Source organism: Gavia stellata, chromosome 9 (genome assembly GCF_030936135.1).
Source record: "Gavia stellata isolate bGavSte3 chromosome 9, bGavSte3.hap2, whole genome shotgun sequence".
In the NCBI taxonomy this organism is placed as follows: Eukaryota; Metazoa; Chordata; class Aves; order Gaviiformes; family Gaviidae; genus Gavia; species Gavia stellata.
In genome coordinates this window covers 17,300,004-17,321,494 of record NC_082602.1, presented here as the reverse complement: position 1 = coordinate 17,321,494, position 21,491 = coordinate 17,300,004, and the positions used below count along the sequence as shown (strand labels likewise).

Sequence of the window (21,491 nt, the reverse complement as noted above, 5' to 3'; positions counted from 1 at the left end):
ACCCCGGCCTTAATCGTCTCCTTATATGGACACGAGAACGTCTGACGTCATCCCAACGCTGGGAAACCAGCGCCCGCGCAACCAAGCTTGGTTGGAAAGGCGGGTGGTGCGGTAAAGGCGGGGGGGCGGAGAGGGAGGGAGGCAGGCAGGCAGGCAGGCTCTGGAATGTTGATGGACGTGGCGTTGCGCCACTGGGAGCGGCGGTCCCGTCTCGGCCATTGGGCGAGGGCGGCCGAGGGGGCGGGAAAGCGTGGGAGGGGTAGGTTGTGGTGGTTGAAAAGCCGCCGCCTGGCCGAGGAGCGGTGCCAGTGCGGGGTGGGCGCTGCCAGGCGGAGGCAGGAGGGCGGCGAGTTCGAGTCCCGCCTCCGCGAGCCGCTTCTCCGGGCTGCTGCAGTCCGTTGAGGGGCGAGGGGAGGTCCGAGTGGTCGTTTGTTTTTTCTCTCCTTCCTCATTTTTCCTCCTGCGGGGAGGCCGCCGCTTTCTCTGTGGGGCGCCAGCCCGCAGGGACAGAGTTTGCTAGGAGTTTGTGCGGACTTCGGGCCCCGGTCCCCCGCCCCGCCGCCGCCATGCCCGTCTTCCATACGCGCACCATCGAGAGCATCCTGGAGCCGGTGGCCCAGCAGATCTCCCACCTGGTCATCATGCATGAGGAGGGGGAGGTGGACGGCAAGGCCATTCCGGACCTCACCGCCCCCGTGTCGGCCGTGCAGGCCGCTGTCAGCAACCTGGTGCGGGTGAGTAGCGGCGGCCGGCCCGCCTCCTCCGCTCCTCCTCTCGGGAGCAACTTCGGCCGCCGCGGCCAACTTCGAGGGGCGCCCGGCCGCCCCGGCCTGTCGCGCACAGGTGCGCGGGCTCCCCCGCCCCGTCCCCGGCCGTTGGCCGTCCGACCGGCGCCCTGTAACGGAGCGGCTTCCCCGGCGGTCCCGCCGGTAGCAGTGGCCGAGGCTGGGGAGGGGAAGGGGTTAAGTTGGGAGGCTTTCTGGACCTCTGCGGCTCCTGTCTGGAAGCCGCCTTCGGCTGTTCCCGCCCCGGCCGGCGACGGAGCTGGGCGAGCCGTGCTGGAGAGCAATGCGTTGTCCGGAACAGCGAGTTCTTCACCATCTTAATGGCTGAAGAAGTCTGCCTTTTCCCCACCCGAGGGACAACATCACGTTGAAGTGCTGTAACTGTTGCTGTTTATACCGTCCTCTCCACTCAGTGCGGAGTGCACCCTGAAATGTCTCACAGATGTCTCTGATACGCGGTCTTGGAAACTCCTGTTTTAAGTGTATGCACTATAAAAGGCGAAACACTTACTTAGGGTGACCCTATCCTAAAAAACAAAAACCAAACCCCAAACCTCCAAGGCATTTGATACTGATTTTGGTATTGGTGAAGGCTGGCAGTTCGTTATCAGCGCAGGAGCCGCGGAGGGACAGACCTGTGGTTTCTAGGCAAAGTTTGGAGTTGTAGTTTGTTCTGTTTTACATAGCCTCGGGTGTGAGTTACTGTTTGCTTGTGGGAAGCTAAAGGTGACTGGAAATCGGCTTGAACTTCTCGACTTCTTGAAAGCAGCTATACATAGCATGTCTCTTTAAGATGTGAGTATTATAAATACGGGCATTTCAGTCTGACAAGTGCAAATGACTAATGCATTTGAAATGTTTTAGTTGTATTAGTACTTTTCCTAACTAACTGCATCAAAGAATAGCAAACTGTTGCAAGGCAGAAATGTGTTGTTTGACCTAGAAAGCACTGCGATGTTGCATACTCCTCTTTTTCGTGAAGGATTACCTGGTAATGCTTACCTTACACTTCTGTTAAGTTCATTTACAGATACTCTGAGTTAACTTTTGAATGCCAGATGTTACTTGCTCACTTTGAATCCTGTAAAATTCTGAAGTAATTTGTGGCAAGTGGTATGCCTTGCCAGCAAACGTTACCTTAAAATGGAATAGTTAAATACAGTTAAAATATTGTGTCACTGTTAACTGATGTATTAACACACTGAAATCGTGAGGCTTGTAGATATAAGAAGCTGTCAAGATAACTAACATATGGGATGCGTTTATCAGATTTCAGCCTGTAGTACTTGCTACTGCTAGAATAACTTGCCACTTTAAAGTTTTGCAGTTCACTACAGTGTAACTGCAACTCTTGGTCCCTGTGCCTCCATGAATTTTACAGGATGTACTGTCTGGAATGCTTGTGCTTCTTGCTGACTTTAGCTGAAACTCTTGTTTTTATGAAGAACAATCAGTCTACAGCCATGAACTGATGTAATAGGTATATTGGCTGTAAGAGTGTGAAGTCTGAGTGTATGAAATACTTTTCCTTGAAAGGAAGACTTTAGAATTATGCTTTGCCTCTCTGAGCTTAGCCTGTACCACTGGGTTGTGATACAGTGATACACCCCTCCCACCCCCTTACCCCCCCCAAAGAAACCTAATCTGATAAAGTAGCATTTATTAGAGAAATACAGAAACAGAATTACTTTCTTTCTGCAGCTTGCTAATGCCAGCTCTTCTTTCATTTTGGACTGTTTTGAAAGCGTCTGGTTTTCTTTTCTTGCCTGCTAGCTAGATAAAAGGAAAGACTGTTGAACTATTTTTTTCTGTGTTAATTCACAAAGAGCAAATAGCAGTGGCTTAATCTGAGGTGGTACTTACAAGGAAGGTGTCCTGATCTGGTAAAATACAGCTTTGATTACATTAGGAAAAATACAGAATTAAAGTCCTGTTTCCTGTCTGGAGCTGTGTTTTCAGTGCATCATTTTGAAGTGTAAAGATGATTTGTGAAACTGCAGTTTCACAGGAGCAGGAATATTTGTGCAGACAGATTATCTAATTGCGAGCCTTCTGGTGGCTTCACAGGTGACAGCAAAGATGGAATTGTTAGTATAACCAAGACAGTAATGTAGCTGCTAGCTCTCTGTGTTGCTTTCTATCTGCTGAGGGTTCTTTGTGTAGCATGAGTATCACAAAGCGTACATGATAGTAAGTACTGACCAGCGGATAAGTTTTTCAATGGTAACTTGTCATACATGGCAGCACCATTCTCTTGCTCCCCGGTGTATAGTAAGGACTCCACTTTTGGACCCTAAGGACTCCACTATTGCACCATAAGGTGCAATATTTAATTCATGTAACTATTGCATCTGTAAGTAACTGCCAGTAGAAGTGTTGGAAGTGCCGAGACCCATTCTTGTGCAAGGCCTAGGGGAAGTGGGCTAGGAAATCAGAAATGGCTATGAGGAAGGAACCACATGCAATAACTTAAAAGTCTATTTTGTTGACATTACTGAGATGGAGTTAATGCAATGTACTATCTCCAAGATGGAACAGAGGTTGATACATATGAGAGTCTTAATTTAAGACTATTAGATGATTTGAAAGGGAGTCATTCTCCTACATAGCTTGACTACAGACCTCTATGTGAGACTTTTTCCTTCAATTTGCTATTCAGCATGCATTTCTGTATTTTCTGTCAGAAATGGATGTGCTGTATTTTAAGGTTTGCCTGAAGCCACCTTAAGTTTTGTGGTTTTTTAATGTAAGGTTTGCATACCCAACACCACCCACTGTAGGGATGCTTTCTTGCAAGAACCTAATTGTAAAGTAATCCTAGGTAAGAGAAAGTCCAAGTCATTGTTGAAGTTAATAAATAATTAAATCTTTACAAGTTAGTCTCTTTCCCATGGCAAATACCAAAGACTTAGTATTATGCACTTCTGTGTTAGTTCCCAACATGTAACAGTTTGATTCTACTGTGCCTTGAATATTCTGTTAGGGGATAGATTTTGCAGAACAATACTCAAATTGTTTTGAAGTAATTTGATGAAGTTTCTTAACTGTGAGATAAGGTACATGTTGCCCATGCAAAAATTTTGCATGTAGAGGTAAGTGGCAAAGCTTTTTTGCACAAAAATAACCTTTGACTGGAGTCAAGAATTTGAGGGAGAGCTTTCAGGTTAATATCACAAGATAAATAATGTACTAAATCAGTCCTTTTTTTAACTGAAGGTACTAATGTTTTTATTGGCTGATATTTGGAGTGGATATGTGCCTCTTATGGGAGGGTTGGGGTTTGGTTTTGTATTTCTTGTAGCTAAAGATGTAACACTGGAAGACAACAGAATTGGTTGGGGGGGAAAACAGTCAAGCGCAATAGGTAGGGAATAATTTGAAGCTTGCTAAATATAGTGTAAGTTTAGTGGGCAGTGAAATAGAATTCAGAATTCTAGCTGGTCAAACTTCACTGAGAGGAAATTAACCATATGGTGGTTTTCTTTTTTTAAATAAAACATTCATGAAACTTTTAGCCTATTTTTAAGAAGAGAGATTTTTATCAAAGATTGCTAATGGTGATACAGAAAACTTAAACCTATCACAGGCATTATATAAAATAACTTCATGGAGGAGAAAAATCTCTACTTTGCAGTAGTGAATTTACAAACATTTATGTTCAGAGTAATGTTATTACTGCCAAACAGAGAAAGCAAATTCTACTCTAATATTTGAAACTCCATTCACTTACTTTGTTGTACAGATTCTTGGCTTTCTGTTGATGCAGGCATAGCCCACTCTTGTCACTTTTCTCCACAGTGGTTTCGGACAGAACTGCTTCAGGGCAGAGTGGCTGCTGCTCTGCCAAATGCCTATAGTAGCATGGGTGAAGCTGCTGAGTTTGACAGATACGGGAGTAATTCTGTGCATGAGAATCAAGGTAATAGAGGGGAACCTGAGAGGGGACTTAAGTACATGTAACTTAAATACTGGAGCAGGATCAGCAACTCAAGGAGATGCTGGCTTTTCAGAGGCTGGGTTGTTGAACCAGGTCAATGCTCTGAAAGGTCTGATCTGCTTTACCTGAGACCAAATGCCTGACCATTACCCTGTCTTTCTGTCCTTGATTTTGACTGAGCTTGAGCCATCTGAGGAAAGTGACACTGGTGTACAATGCTCAGAATGAAAGATTTGTAAGACACTTAAGGTCACAAACAAAGTGGCTGTCATCTTTCGGAACAGAGATCTGCTCCGAAAGGCCAGCATTTGTCTAGGTGATGATGCAGCTTCTGCCTTTCCATTGTCCATGCTATAGGTGCTGTCCTTTTGTATTTGAATCTGTATGTTTCATAAGTCTGCATGCATCTGCTTTCTATTACATTATTTTTTATGGGGGAAAATTGCTTTACTCTATTAAATTGTTAACTATCACATTTCTCAAGAATGTAATCTTGGTGGATGTTGTGATATGCCTTTATTTGCCTACTGAGGTTTGGAGGCTTATGAAACTATACTGACATCTTTCTGCATCTGAGGCACCAACCACAACTAGCAGGTCAGGCTAATCATCAGTAAGGGTCCCTTAGCTTTTAAGCACTATTTTTAAAAGTAAATAAATGCAGTCTAGAGTAAGATTAAACTTAACTGGAGGTTGTACTTAATGAGAACAAAACCCTACAGCACTGGGTCAAACAGTCATTTGTGTAAGAGGTTTTTGTCACTTCCTAAAGTTGTGAGGTCAGTCTCTAAACTACCACCAGCTGAAGCCCACCACAACTAAAACCACACAGATTACTCACAAAACAGGTGAACTTTTATACCTGTACTTAGGCAGTGACATCAAGTTTGAAATAAACCAAACGAAAAACTCAACTGTGAAAGAGGTGCATTTGGTGTAGCTATAGCAGCTGTCCTATCTCATCCTAGTGAATTAAGTAGTAATTACCTGAATCAATTCTCATGTTCTGGGTGCGTATCCATGGCCCTCTGTCAAGTGAGAAGTTGCAGGGTCATGCAGAAAGAGCTGTGCATTTTCCCTGGACAGGCTATGAATTGCCTACCAACACCTGCAAACCACCAGCTTGGAAAAACCATCAGCTTGGAAATCACTCATACAAATGAATTAATGACAAATGCAGCCTGCCTTGAAAGCCTTGTCATGATTGCAGCAGAAGTCAAATACAGGGCTGAACACTTAGAATGAAGAGAAATGGTCTGACTGTTGTGGAAAGTGGATGGTAAAACAGCTTCCTCATCCTTATGTTTTCTTCTGGCGTAGCTGACTTGGCTGTATCTCGGGGTATACAAGAGAGGAGTGAGCTGTTGAGGACAGCTTAGTGTTTCTCTTTTTTGAGAGAAAAATTAGCTTACATAAATATTGCATCTTGGAAAAGGATAGAAAATAAAGGAAAAATGTAAGCTTTTCCCTTGCGGAATTTTCTGCACAGCACAAAAGATGGCTCTCAAGGGGTTGTAGTAACTTTCTGAATTTTTTCTTGACATTTAACTTGTCATGGGATATGTATAGATCTGTGCCTCCCCACCTCCAGTTTATTGTATTGGAATATCTTTAAGCTGAAAGAAATGGGTTGTTACAGCAGCTCATCTGAACTCTACAGAACTTGAAAACTTAGTGACAAGTGAATGAGAGTACTAGAAGAGCTCTGATCTCATCAGAGAGTAAGTCTTTCCATTATAGGTTTCTAGGTCTTGTCTATGTGTAGTAGAAACTTGTGAATAGTGTTAGCAGAGAGAATGTTTTTCAAATAATAAAAATTTCTTTCTTGTTTGAAATGGAATGTTCTACTTCAATGTACCTGCCATTTCTTTGGGGTAATTTACCATATTGTGGGAACTGTGGCCATATGCTCCAAGGAAGTGGATAAAACCCATTAGGGTGTGTGCACGGAAGGGACAGGGGGAAGAGTGATTAATGATTAATCAGACAGAAAGCAACTCTGTAATAACAAAAGCACATCATAAACTTCTTTCTTGCTTTTATCTGTTAGGAGTTGTCTTTACATTAAGTGATAAATCAGCTTCTGATTTGAATGGAATAGTCTTTGTTCTATTATTGTGTTTGGAGACTTAATTTATACCAGTCTATTCCATCAGCTTTAAAAGGAATCTTTTGTTCTCTGTTCCTTTAAATGTGCATAGAGATGGTAAATGCCTCCATTAGTAATTACATGCAGCTTGCTTTTTGGGCATAAAACCTGAGAATATTATTGTGGAATGGATAACCTTAAAGTGGCAGTTGGACTAAAAAATTCCATATGCCAACAATATGGTGTATACCACTCCTGCTCTGGAAAACTTGAAATATGCTTTCTGCTGCATAAGTGAATTACACCAGTGAGGGAGGAGTTGTTAAATCCATATTAAGGGCGAATGTTTAGCAATTTCTTCTTGTTCCTGACTTCTTGTTACTTTAGAGTGTCCTGTAATTTTGCTTTGTGCTTTGAAACAAGAAGATACTCTCGATATGGTAGTATTGGACTGTAGATGTGGAATTCTTTTATATTTTAATAAAACAACAAACCAAATAAAACACAGTTCAGTATGTTTTGCACTTAGAAATACGTAGCTTCAGAGCATAAGCAGGGTAATTTACAGGTGTTGTCCCTTTCCCAATATAGTTGAAATTTGGATTGATGAAGCAAGTCTTTGAGAGAACTGGGTGGGGTGAACCAAGCAGTGGTTTTAAAGATGTATTAGCAAACATGTGGTGTTAATACTAGTTACTGGAAATGATGACTGAAATCACTAACTGGTTGTTGCAAATGCTAGGATATGTTTCTTGTTCCAAGTCTGCTAGAATTCTTAAATAAAAGCCAAATGACACTTTTTGGCCGATTACTTTTCCAAAGGAAAGAATAGGCCAATCTTAGTCAGTCCTTGCCTTGAGTACAGCTTAATTTTGGTAGTGGCTTCACATATAGCTAAGACTAGCTTTTTATCCCTACTTCTGTTGTACAGCTTGTATGTGTTGTTCCTAAGCTCTTGTTTCTGACCGCGTTGTTTTACTAAGTCTTACCGGCTTTGTGTTTTTTCACTTCAAATATGAACTCAAAGTATCTACTGTTATTAATATCCATTTTCTGCTGCCATTTGTTACTCTGAAAAGCAAGTCAGACTGGCAAACTATACCTTAAACATTGCAGTGTAATGTTTTTTTTTTCTTCAGTGACACAAATTCTATTCTGTCACTTCCTCAGTCAAATGCTGAAAAGCAATTCTTGATACAGAATTTGCATCTGCAGACATGGTTCTTAATGCCTGCAAAATGATATCCTTCCTGGCATTTATCTTTAAACACAGCAATAGGAGCTCTTACTAGGGAGCATTGTTATCTAAGTTGAACACTAAAGTATATTCTCTGTAACTATGTAACTGTTCTAAGTGAATCCACTAAATTAATTGTAATGTTTAATTGTATAATTTCTTCCTTAATTTTTATGACATCAGGCAAGAGAGAATTAACCCTAAATAATGTCCTGTAATTGGAGCCTGAAGTAACCAACTTGTGTTGATGCATGGAAATGCACCTTAGATGAATGGTTATTCCAACTATCTGCATTTCAGAAGACACTTTGTGAATACAGGATGACTTGCTGCATGGAGAGATGAAATGATAAAGGCTGGATCTTCTTTTCAGTTACAAATATTTCACCAATAAGCATCTCCTCAAAACATGAGCCTAGCAGCTCAAAACTGAATTGGGGGTGGGGGGCGGAACTCTATGTGCATAATGTTTGGAAGTAGGTCTAGTTAGTCTCTGTAGTAATTTCAGGCCCTAGTGCATTTGTAAGAATATAAAAAACTGGATAGAGAATCAGTGGAGGGGACAAACCTATCCTTTGTTTACTTTGCCTAATAATTCAAGTCTACTGAGGTATGACTTCTACTTGCTCTTATCCTGAGACTAGAACCAAAGTTTTCTGTGAAAACATGCTGAACAAATACCTTATTCTGAAGTAAATAATCTTCTGATGCTTCAGAATAATTATTTACATTATGAATAATGATCAATGGATAACAATACTGGTTGTTGAAAAGGGAAGAAGGAAAAAAAAAACCCCTCAACTCCCAAAGGCTTTCCATGATTACTGAAACTGTCAGCTCGTATAGACTCTTAAATGATGATGGTCATTAACTCTTTCTCTCACTGAGAGAACATGTGTTGGAACAGTTTCCCAGTACCCTGACTTCATGGGTAGGGTAGGAAACTGATGATTAATGTCAGTGTTCTCCAGTAAAGAATGGAGAACAGAAACAAGCTGTTCCTGTAGAAAACTTGTGTGTCTTGTTGCTGTTGGCTTAGAATTCTTATGAAGAGACCTTTTGTAATAACCGCATTGCATTTTCCGTCAGTGGTTACACCCACAGAATAGCGACTGTAACCTGATCTTCTTTCACTGAAGGTAAGTTTTCCTTGTGCCAAACTTTCAGTGTGTCTTGGGGACCTGGGATTGCTGAAGGCAGATGTTCTCAGTAAGGATTGTGGTAAAGAAGGTATTGAGTACTCTGGCCTCTTCTGTGTTGTCACCAGGCCCCCCACCTATTCAGCAGTGTGCCCGCATCTTGCCTAGTCTTCATTTTTCTGCTGCTGTACTTAAACAAGCATTTTTGTTGTCCTTCGTCTCCCTCACCACATAGAACTCTAGATAGACTTGGGGATGGACCCCATCCCTGCATGCATGCTCAGGTAGCATCTCTGTATTCCTCCTGAGTCACCTGTCCATGCATCTACCTCTGTGTGCCTACTTCCCATGTCGGCTTTGTCAGGAGCATTCTGTTCATCTAGGCAGTCCTCCTGCCACCTTTGCTTAGCTTCCTGCTCATCAGGGTGAACCATCCTGAGTGAGGTGATCCTTGAAAATCAACCAGCTTTCCAGAACCTCTCTTCTTTCCAAGACTGTATCTCATGGGATTTCTCCACGCAGGTCCCTGAAGAGGCCAAGTCTGTTCCTCTGAAGCCCAGGGTCTGATTTGTCATGTTTCTTCCTTTCAGGATTCTGAATTCCACCATCTCATGGTCACTGCAGCTAAGGTTGCACCTGATCTTTGCATTCCCAACCAGTTCTTCCTTGTTTCTTACAGCAGAGTGCCTTCTCTCTTTGGCTTCTCAATCTGTATCTATCTACTAATGAAGGATGGTATTTAGAGCTTACAGTGTGTAAAAGTACAGTATTCCTCATTGCAGTGGAGGTAAGCAATTTTCATATTAAACTGATTTTCTGTGATGGCCTAAGAAGGTTTGACTTGAGCCACTGTCATACCTGGTCCTCAGGTAAATATGGTGCATAAACAAAATGCCAAATAACAGAACTAAGAAAAAGTACTGCTTTGGGTAGTTTTACAGGCTTAATGCTCAGGTATCTTCGTGTATGTGGCTTAAAATGTCTGGGTATGCTGCAACTGTTCTGGCCTCATTGCTCTGCAAACTACAGTTGTGACAGTTTTCATTCACTTGGTTAGGATACAGTAAACCCTGTATGGTAATTCCAAAATTGTCTAAACTTTTAACTGTCCTAAAAGGTACAGATTATTTCAAGGCAGTCTCAGTTCGGGTTAGCAGTGGGCAAAGACCGAAAGCCTTGTTCTGTAATGAATGTAAATGCATTTGCAGTTCATGAGGATATTCAGGAGTACTTGATATTCTTGTGATGGTGTTTATCCAGCATTGCATCTTTTTAAAGTAGGTGATGGAAAAGACTGCTTTTGTCTCTTCTTTTTAATGGACACACTGATGGCAGTACAAGACTGTTCTTTTCAATGTTTATCTTCTGTTTGTGGGAATAGCAAAGTATAATGGTATTAAACTTGAACTGCATTTTAGTAGCTGAGTCTTTGCATGAGCTACAGAGACAAGCCAGTCCCTCCTTAAATGCTGAAGCGTGCACAAGAATATAATTTCTTTAACAGGTGTAGTCACAGAAGTGCCAAAGTAGCAGTATGAGATGATGGTTATTTCTGTAACCCCTGAATTGATGACGAGCGCTCTGGCCTCTGCTGGGTAAGTCACAAGTGTCACCTTAGCTAAGGCATTGTGTGCTGGCAAACAGTAATGACTGTTCTCTTCAGTCTTTCATTTTTTTAAATTCTCATCAAATAGTTGCTATATAATGTAAGGAGCAGGTGTATCAAAATGTGAAGCTTATTAAATGCTGAACCAAGAAAGTCCATATCAACTTCCTTGCCCATTTTAGTCTTTCAGCCATTTTCTGAATATCAGCTCTTCAGCTGCAGAAGAGTCTGAAGATTCCTCCTGTCAAGCAGGGAAGCTATTAAAAGCTGTCATCTGGAACTTCAGTTATTCCAGCTGAGTTGCTTCCTCTGCTGTCTTCAAACCTTTTCCTGAGTTTAGAGGAGGCTGCATATTGCAGCTGTTTTTGAGGAGGGAAGCATTAATAAAACTTTCTTTTCTTATGCAGGCCTTGTTTTGTTTGCCTGCACAATACTTCCTTGGAAGGAGCAGAAGCAGTCTTCAACCAGACTGACAGTACATATGACAGCCAGATAACTTGTAAGCTGCAAGAGTTTTTGGGTGGATTTGGTTCCTGGTGACCACAAATTTGGTTAGGTTTTGAAAAAGTTGACTTCTCATTTACAAGTAAAATATCATTTGTTGCCTATGCACAGATAGGTTAAACTGTTAATCTCAAAATGGGATATAGTAGTGCATGACTGAATGAAACAATTAGTGCCAAGGTTTAGCTGTATGCAAGCTGGCATGTTCTTTTATTGGATAATATTTTATCCTATTTAAACTCTGTGGAAACCTTGTCAGTTGCTAACATATATCCATGTAGTCATCTAAGCTTGCTTAGGAGAGGTTTTTAATACTGAAGTGTGTCATGTACTGGATGTTTATCTTAAGTGTTATCACTATAAAAAGTGCTGCTTCAAGCATCCACTCAGAAGTTACTGGGAAGGTTACTTTTTTGGTTATCTACTTGCTTTTAAAAATCTTACTTTTTTGTAACTTTGCTCAAGATTGATCTCAAAAGATGTTTCCCATTTCAGCCTCCGAATGTGTGTCCATGTGTCTAAATATCCTTCAGCTAAGTCTTAAAGCTGATTTGGTTACAAAAAGGTCATAAAACCACTCAATACTTGCAATAAAATTTATTCTCAAGTGTAAAAACACTCTTAAATTACTGCATAACTTTTAAGAGGTTTTAGGTAAGAGAACAAGTTAGTAAACTGACTAGTGTTTGTTAGACTACATTAAAAATCACTTTAAAAAGCCCTGCTGTCTTTGCAGCTTTTACCGCATAATAGTTGTGCTGAATAACAGAGATAAACAAATGGAGTTTCTCTCGAACTCCAGAGTAGTGGTGAAAAGGTCACTTTATTTAGCTTGCCCTGATAGAATGACAAAAAAATTTGATTGTGAAGGGCTAGTAACTGCCAAACAACTGACTTAACTGTAGCAACTGAAGAAGTGCTGCTTGATTCTTTGTCATGCTTATAAAAAGTTCCCTTTTTCTCAAAAAAAAAAAAGGTGGGGAGTGGGAAGAATAGGAACGTCAGTAAATTTTAGTTGGGTTTCAGCTTGACTTCAATCTTTCCCTGAAAAAAAAAGGGTAATAGCATAGAATTCATTTTACTTCTCTTAAGTTAATGCTGGACAAAACCTGCATTCCTTAGGTCTCTGACTAGACTCCACTGGCACTTGAGCTGTCAGACCAGCTGAGCCCAGCCCACCCCCCATGTAGCAGGAAGGAATGTATTTTTCTGTTGATCTGATTATTTTTTATCTTCCCAGCTTGACATCAGTGATTATCGTAGTTCAAAGCTATAGAATATCAAGTGTTTTATCTCTCAATTGCAAGCTAATGTCTGGCATAACAATTTTGCTCTGACAATCTGGAAGGGGGGGCAGTTGAGGTCTCTGACCTGTGTTCCAACTACTCAGGATAGTGAAATAGTGAAGAGGTTTTACAACCCTGAAGCAGTTACTAACTGCTACAAACAGTTGTTGCTTAGCCTTTGTTGTGGCAGATTTTTACAGAGTTGTCTTGCACTTTTTTCTTGCAAAGAGCAAACTTTCCTGCACATGGCTTACTAGTTTTAAATATTTTGGTGATGCTGATAGCTAACCTTGTTACTGTGTGGCAATGGAGGAAGTAAGCCATGAGGGGGTTTGTAAACTTGATGGATCTAGCTTCTGCTTTCACAATTGGGTGTAATACCTCTCTTCAGACAGGCTTTCCAGACAGCTAGTTAGCTGGCCCCAAAACTTGTATTTCTGTTTCATATAGTATAATGGTGCTCAGCAGAGTGGTTCTCTTCTCTTCCATTGCTTTTAAATTTGGAGCAACTTCCTCAAATAGGACAAAATGTTGTTGGGAACAAGTGTAGCTTCCTGTTATAGGAGATGCTTTTAGTCAGATATGCAGCAATACTGCTGTTTCTCTTTTCAACCGCATTCTTGTAGCAGGTAAAGGAACTACATCTCTAAATGTGTTTACCTTACAAAGATTTAAAGGATTTTTCATTAATTTCTATTAAACTTATAAAAGGATTTAAACAGTTAAAAATGGTACCTATAACTTCTCAAAGTGGTAGCAATTATATACTATCAAGTGTTGGTAGCGCTTTAATATCCTTATTCTAATGCGGAGTTGATTTTGTCAAAGTTCTTCTAATGTGAGACAGCAATGGTCTGCTGATATATGTGGACTGCATAATATTATGTATTTGTACAGCCCATGGCACAATGGAGCTCTAAAATGCTAACAAATTCCAGTGAAAAAACTTCTGGTTTAAAGAAGTTGAATCTTCTGATATCTCCTTGTGATTCAGTTTCAGATTTAAAGATTAATTTTTAAGCCAAGTTTATAGAGGCTTAATTCTGTACAACTTCAAACCTAACAGTGACTAGGATTATTCCTTTTGTATGCAAGAGGTGAAGCTAGACTTCAGCCAGCTTTGCCAGTCATGGGAACTTAATAAAATAAGCCGTTTTAGCTTAGATACTTGTATGTACTGGATTGTAACCTTAAAGTTGCTTGCTTACAGTACCTAATCTTCCCCCTTTGTTTCAATTGAGAATAGTAGTAGCTTCATATTACAGAGCTACACTGAGAGAGTCTGTCCATCCCATCAAGCATGTTCATATGCTACTGTCTACAGTAAGAGCCAAACAAATCCATTGGTACAAAGAAAAGTCCTACAGGTTTCAATATTATGTGAACTAAGCTTTCTAGTAAGGACTGCAAGAGTAATGCTTTCATAATGCTTTAACTGGGTGAACACAGAGAAGTAGAATGTAATGTATATTAATGTTAGACCTAAGCTTTGGTTTAAAGTAGGCTGGCTCCAGCACTGTTTTGGGTGGAAACAGGTTTTAATGGCTGAATGTAGACTGTAAAAGTGGTTAAGAGTAGATGCTACTCAAGATGGCATGGAAGTCAATAGTTGTTCTGAGTGAGAATTTTGATGATTTAATTTATTCTACAGACCTAATTACCCAAAAGAACCACTGACAACTAGAAATTAGTTAGATTATACCACTCCTATTGGTTATGTCATCCTGTAGTAGAAGATTCTGACTACATTGGTAATGTCTGCTGCTGTGCTATACTTTATTAGCCTTTATCACTTAAACCTCTTCAAAGAATAATTTTCTCAGTTTGAGTCAAGAAATAAATAGCAAATGCTGTTGAAAGTAATTGTTTTTAAAGCCTTTTTGGATGTGAAAAGTAGTTTGTTATTTGACTGCACAGCAAGTTTTATTAAAAACTAATTTAAACAGCAGAGTAAGTCTTCATCTAACTCGGAACAGACATTTCTTTGATTTTTAATATCCTCTATCAGTTATTTCTACTGAGTGGCTACTTTGTAATAGTTTGCAAATTCTTTGTGATGACTCTGCACATAAGTGGGTTGTCTTCTACATGCTGAATTTCTTGCAGAGCTGATATAAGTGGTCACAAGCGCTGAAGGCAAAAATCAAGCTGGGAAAAAATCAGTTAAGAGTGTCAAACTAATATTAAGTTTTTAATGGTGCTGTAAATGAGCACTGTCCCCTGGAAAACAGCCCACCATTTCTAGTCCTTATTCTTATTAATGTAACTAAATATTGTTGTAGCAAATTAAGACGTTCTATTTAACGTGTGAGCAGTGACTTACACCATTAATTTACTGTACACTTGAATTAACTGTTAGTCAAGTAAATGAGACTCTTATGAAAGACAAATTGTCCAATATGCTACAGAAGGTGAATAATCACTATGAAATATGATGTTAGTACATATTTTGCTGGTGAAGAAACACTGTGGGAGGGCTTGTGCCAAAAAGTGACTGCTGCGAGTTTCTGTTGCTTCAACCATGTACTAGTGCAGACACGAAGATATTTTTAATATAATATTAAAAACTCAGTGAAAAATGTTACTTTATCAATCAAGCTAATTTTAGATGAGTATGTTTCCCTTGAGGCAAACACTAGGATTAAACGAAGTCAACGAGGGATACAGCTCTGTCTAGTTCCTGCATTTGCAGGTTGACTTAAGTAGATAGATTAAGGTAGTATCTCTTGTGTATTCCTTCTCTACCTCAGTACATTGTTTAGCACTAAACCCATTTAGTTTTTGTAACCCATCAAGGTAATGGAAGTCATACTCGCTTGACCGGGCTGCAGATAAATAAGACAGGCAGACGAGAACAAGTTCAGTAACTTGAACCTGTCATGGGAAGAGGTGGTGGGAGGTGGTGGTGTTGGAATTGTCCTAAGAATTTCAGAATTGCTTAGAATGAAGGGTGGTTTCATGACAGTGGCTTTAGCAGAATAGTTACATTTTATAATATGTTAAAACGCAGTGTCATGTAAATGGTGGGGTGGTGAGCATTCTTCTGTTTATCTACTGATAAATGTATTGTGCTTATCAGGTGCTAAAAGTGAGTCTCTAGGCTGATTTGTTGTGTCTTACAATCAATGACGATTTGTATTCCTCCTCCCACTGCTATCAGAGGTGTTCAAAACTGCTTTTTCTTTCTCATGCTTATAAATTTTGTCTTCCTGCAGGGAACTGTTACTGTCTTGAACTTAGAAAAAATTTTATTACTCTGGAACCACTGATGATCTAGGAGGGAGCTCATAAGGGAAGCAGTGCTGACCTTTCTTTCTGTGTAAGAGTGAAAATCAGTGTTGAACAGTCTGGTATTTAGAAGTCAGTACAAGTTTTCATATAACAAATAAAAGATACTAAAATTCAGTGTCTGGTAGCCAACCTACATTTCCAGTTGTGGTATATTAAAATGCCTCATGTAGTTAACAATACCTGTCAAATTAGCAGTGTTTTAAAAAAGTAAAATGTCTCAAAAAGTGACAACAGATTTTGTAGTTAACTAAATATCAAAGTGAAATTAAGGCATTTATAGTGGAAATCTGCCTAGCACCTGATTTAGTAGAATCTTAGAAACTTGAAAGGAAGAAACTTCTCTACTGTTCTACATCTGAAACTTACTCAAGAAGTAACAGAGAATACATATTAATTTGTCTTTTCTTTTTTCAGCTCCTTGAATATTTTCTGTGTCAACATATGGATAAGTGAAATACCAATTTAATAATATTCTTACAGAGACCACCTCCAACTTCGTTTGTCATTCTGATGAGTGGTAAAAAACAGCCTGGGGAGAAAGTCTGTTACTACCTATGTGAAGCTATAACTTGGGTTGGTTTAGAGACTCTGTGCAGTACAATATTTATCTCTATATTAGAAACACAGATTCTCACAGGCCACTCTGCTATATCTGGGCAGAAATCTTTCTTGCGCTTGATATGATTTATGAACTTCTTATGGTGAGACTTTTTATGACTCTGTTAGTAACAGAATCAAAAAGCCTTAATCCTAAGTAAGCTTTCTAGATACTTCTACTTGACTTAACACTTGGAAGGCTGGGGGGACAGGATGCATATCAGTTACTGGGGGAGGGGATAGGGTGGGATCCTTACCAACCAAAATTCTAACATGCAGATATTAGCAATTGTCAAAGATGATACAAACTTACCAGCAGCATCATGGTGTTGGGTGGTTGCTTGCTTTTCGGACAAGCACCTGCATAAGGAGAGAATTTAGCTCTATGATACCACATGTGTTATCTTTTAGTACAGTACTAATCTGTGTATACATCTGCAACAGATCTTATGTTAAGAGGTGCTCTTAAACTCTGGGTACATGGAAATGAACCGGAAGAGCTTTTGGAGTCTGCATGCAGTTTGGTACGAGGTGCTTCCTTAGACTTTCTTGTAAGATAACAGTAGCTAGTTGCAGCTGTGAATCTCGTTTGTAGAGGACAATTGCTGTATCTTATTTTTCCCGGTGAGTTTTCTATATGCTCAAAGGTCAGAGCTGACTTATGTTATTTGAATGGACTTATAATGTCTTAAGGTAGTTATAACTCAGAAGTACTGGTTTAGAAGAAGAAACTCTTCTCTTGATAAAAGAACTAATTTCCAAATTATAATAGTTCTGTAAAAAGTCTCGCATAATCATATGTGCTTTTGTTTCCTTTACATTAAGTTATGTGTCCTGTAATTAGCTAAGCCATTCAAGACTTAGCTCTGTACTGGTAACAGAGTTAGTAGACAATAGCAGTGTGAATAAAAGTCTTTTGGTACTCAAATGATGTCACTTTTTGGTTTCCATATGGTTCTTGTTTCATATGTATTTCACTTGGACAGCAGGATTTCCTTAGCCTCAAGCCAATTGAATTTGTCTTAATTGCCAGTGTAGACAGGTAGGTCAGTTTGCTGCTATTATGTACCAGATGGCTCGAGTGTTCTAATTTACTTGACTTATTGCCAGATGACTTTGAAATTACACTTTGCTATGCCTGGAATGCAGTCTCCGGAGTAATCATGAGAAAACCAGGAGCCAATATATGGCTTTCATATTAACTGAAAGGCAAAGTAGATAGGCTCTTTTAGGTTCATGCCTGGCTTGAAGGAAAAGTGGTCCTGTTGACTGATGTTACTGGTAGTATATGTGCATTGTTTGTTTGGCATAAACTAGAAGCAGGAGGAGAATTCAGCTGCGTATTTCTTTGCACTTATTTATCAGTCTCTGGTTGTATTGGCCTATTCCCCTACAGATAAATAGAAAAACTTACAGCTTCTTAGAACAGTGTTAAACTCACTAATTGCAAGTGACATAACAATCCCAATTATAATTCAAAGCAAGATGAGAGTGGAATGATGAAGAAATTGCAGATTTGATTTGTTAAATGCTTCCAAGAGAGCCTTTGAAGGAAAAAGATATTTTGTGTTTAAAAAAAAAGTTGTATTATTGTACCTTGTTATAACTGACTCTTTTCAGCCTTACTGGATAAGAAGGATTAGATTATGAGGAGTAACCTATAAACCTGTTCTCTTAGATTTTTCCAAAACACTTCAACATTGCTTGTCTCTTCTGTTCGCAGTTTGCATAAAGTTCTTTCTTTACTGGAAGCTGTCTGTTATCTGATGATGATTTTTGAGTGACATGTGAAATTTAGGCGTGACCAAGAAATTTCATGATGTACTCTAAAGCTGTTTGACTCGCACCTGGCAAAGTTTTATGCTTTGCTGCTATGCCAGGATGTATGCAATTCTGTTTTGCTAACACTTACCACATGGATTATGGTAGCTAAGAGTCAGGGCATGATAAAACAACATTCACTCAAACAGCTGTATTTCAGAGAAAGAGCTGACTGAAATAGCTTGAAATGCCAACAACTGGATCTGCTTGATACTGTAAATAAAAACAGAACATGGGTTGCAATCAAAATAGTGTCGCTGACAACAATGAAGGTAAATAGCTAAGTCCTGTTTGCTTCTCTTTAGCTGCCAGAGCTCCTTCCCAAGCGCTTTACATGTAATTTGGCTCCAATGACTGTTTCACAAAGGGAAAACTGAACAACTGTGAAGTAGTTAATGAGCCCATGCCAGTCTTGAACCCACTGAGACAAACTTGTCTCTGAACTCAGTTTGAGATAAAGGACCTGCTTTCTAGGCCTTCAATGGACAAGCCTTGTGGGGAGGGACAAACTCTATGAAAGGTATAAACCACAAAACTGGATACCATTAACTTCAGTCATCATTTCCCTTATATTGTCATGCGTAAGACTCCCTCAGTCTGTCACCTGAATTCACAATGCTTTCATGAAGATATAATTCTCTCTGCCTATGTTGTATTTTTTAGTCTGCCCTGAAATGTATCTGTGCCAGCAAGGAGTAGGCATAAATTTGGTGTAACTTTAGCTTGCTTCTAGCTCTGCTTGATGGATTGTTCATAGTCTGGAAATCTAGGCCAGTTTTACTTTCTCAAAATGCAGGGTGGGGGGGAAAGGACTGGCAACTCTGTTTTGAGATGGATTCTAGACATGGATATCCAATGTAGAAACTGCTGTCATTGTAGAGTTACAGCAAATACTTCAGTTTATTTTTTCAGGACAAACATCTAAAGAAACTGAGAAACAAGTTGCAGAGAACTTCATGGAACTGCAGTGATGTACAACAAATTTCTGATGTGATATTTAACACACTCCCATTGTCATGTCACTTCCTGGAAGCTTGAAAACATGAAAGAATGCATAAACCAGCAACTGGATTTTAATGTGAGATGGTTTATGGTTAAGTTGCTCTTATGCCATACAGACTAGATCACTTTGAGTGGTATGGAGATTTGTCAAGCAAAACTCAACCATAGCTTATTCCTTGGGAGAAACTTGGAGCTCTGCTAGTGTTACAGCCAGGGCTGTATGGTTCATTGGATGATGATGCAGGAATATTCTTAGGCTCCTTGCTAAAATGACAAATGTTTTAAATTAGCTTCTGGAATATTGCAAGAACTAATTCTTCTAAGATCTTCCTTTTTAACTGGGGAAATCATATAAGCTGCAAGAAAAATTTCTCTTCTGGCATTTGGCAAATTGTCAAATTGGTATTACCAATATAGGCATTCAGAAGAATCTTTCTTTAAAAAGAAACAAAACCACCCCCAAACAATAAACTTTGGACTCTCACCTTAAATATTTGAGTGTTTTATTCTATATGATATATGCAGTTGTATTTAACTTCTAGAAGTTAAGACACCTAGATATTACTGAGTGTTTGTAGTGTCTTTGTGGACCTTGTGGGGTGCTTGTGTCTTGTCTTTCCTGCAGTAGAAGCAGACATGGCAAAAAGTTGCAAAACTGGTTTTAAGGAAAAACCTCAGCCTGATCAGAAAGTTTTCCTCTTGCTTTTCCATGGAGAAAATACTCCCCAGCAGGAAGCTTTAAACATACTTATCTTCTACTAATCAGTGGCAGATAAGAGTAGATGAGACCTACAAGCAACATTAAAAGCCAAAAGCAGCAGGAAATCTCAATCTTCCCCTGGTTCTTCTAGCTGCATTCCTAGAAGGCTTTTCAGTGGCCATATATACCCTCTGACTTGTGTGTGTCCCATTTCCTCTAAATTTCTAGACTTGTCAGCCTCTTGTTCACTGTTGTTAAGTAGCAGGGAGCAAGCAGGGAAGTAGCTCATTCTTTATCTTGATTCAACTGATTTGCCTCTGATCTCCCAAAAAGTATAGAAATTAATGTGGATGGGTAGAAGTTGTAACTATGAAACGGTCTTGGGAAGTTTTGCTTGAGAGCTTCCCTTCCTCTGTGCTGCTCTGGGCAGGTACAGTGTTCAAGAAGTTATGGTCTCTTTACTGTGCTAACCAGCGCAGTTCCTTTGGAACCACGGGTAATGGCCACTTTAGTATTACTTAAAAGCTTCTATTCCATGGAGACTGTTGCTTCCCAGTTAGTTAGGGAAAAAGTATCTTAGGTAAGAATATCTGAAACCCAAGTAGGAATTCTGTTTTTTCCACATGTATACTATTGGATAGAAATAAAATGCAGGTTTCCCAAATAATTGTTCTGTATTACCATGAAGCTTGACAGCCTTCTGCCTGAAATAGGGAATGTGTAGATATTACACCTTAAGGAAAAAAACTTCATTTCCTTGGTATTGGAATATGAAGAAGGTAGAGGTGAGTGAATATCTACCTTGTGTTATACTGCAGCATGTCTGGAAATTGCTTAGCGTATGTAAAACTCAGTCTAAAGAAATCGGATCTTATTAAAACAAAGTAAGAAACAAAACAAAAAAAACCCCTAACCACAAAGCTAAAAAGGAAAAACCCACAAAACTCTCTTGGGGTTGTATATTTTTAGTAATGACTGTGGCTTTACGTTTTGAGACTTTGCCTGTTAAATGATATGTGAAGTACGTTCTTTACATTCCATCTCTATACCTTTGCTACAAATGCAAAGAGCAACTTCCGGAAAGGTTAATAGCTATATAAATATGAAATGCTTTTGTTTGAGCCACAAGGTTTTAAGTTGAAACAGATTCAGTGAGTGTGTGCTGTATTGGTGCTTAAAATATGGTAAAAAGTCCTTTCTTCTAGAAAGGTAGGGGATCTTTTTAATTGAGGCATCATGGGAACTGCCTGAAATCTTGTGTCCTGTCTGTGTGCTGTATGGTGCTGAGGATATTGGAGGAATGAGTATTTCTGCTTTTTGGTGGACTTGGAAGAGAAATGATCTGGTTTTGCGGTTTAGGATAAAGACTGTTTCAGGGAAGCTTTGAGGTTAAAACTCCCCACAAAAAATGGAAATGGGAATTTACTCATATTCTATGTTACTTTCATTTGAAGACTGAAGATCCTAGCTAGGCATAGCAAAGAATGTCCATATATG

The 21,491-nt window shown here is 39.6% G+C and overlaps 1 protein-coding gene across 1 annotated transcript in view; it reads left to right on the top strand.

Moving 5' to 3' along the window:
- The first annotated feature begins 473 nt into the window (after positions 1 to 473).
- Positions 474 to 21,491, top strand: part of VCL (vinculin) — a 62,240-nt gene continuing 41,222 nt past the window's right edge. Inside the window, exon 1 of the mRNA XM_059821035.1 lies at positions 474 to 734. Coding sequence (XP_059677018.1) covers positions 567 to 734 — 168 coding nt within the window. The 5' untranslated portion in view covers positions 474 to 566. The remainder of the gene's footprint in view (positions 735 to 21,491) is intronic.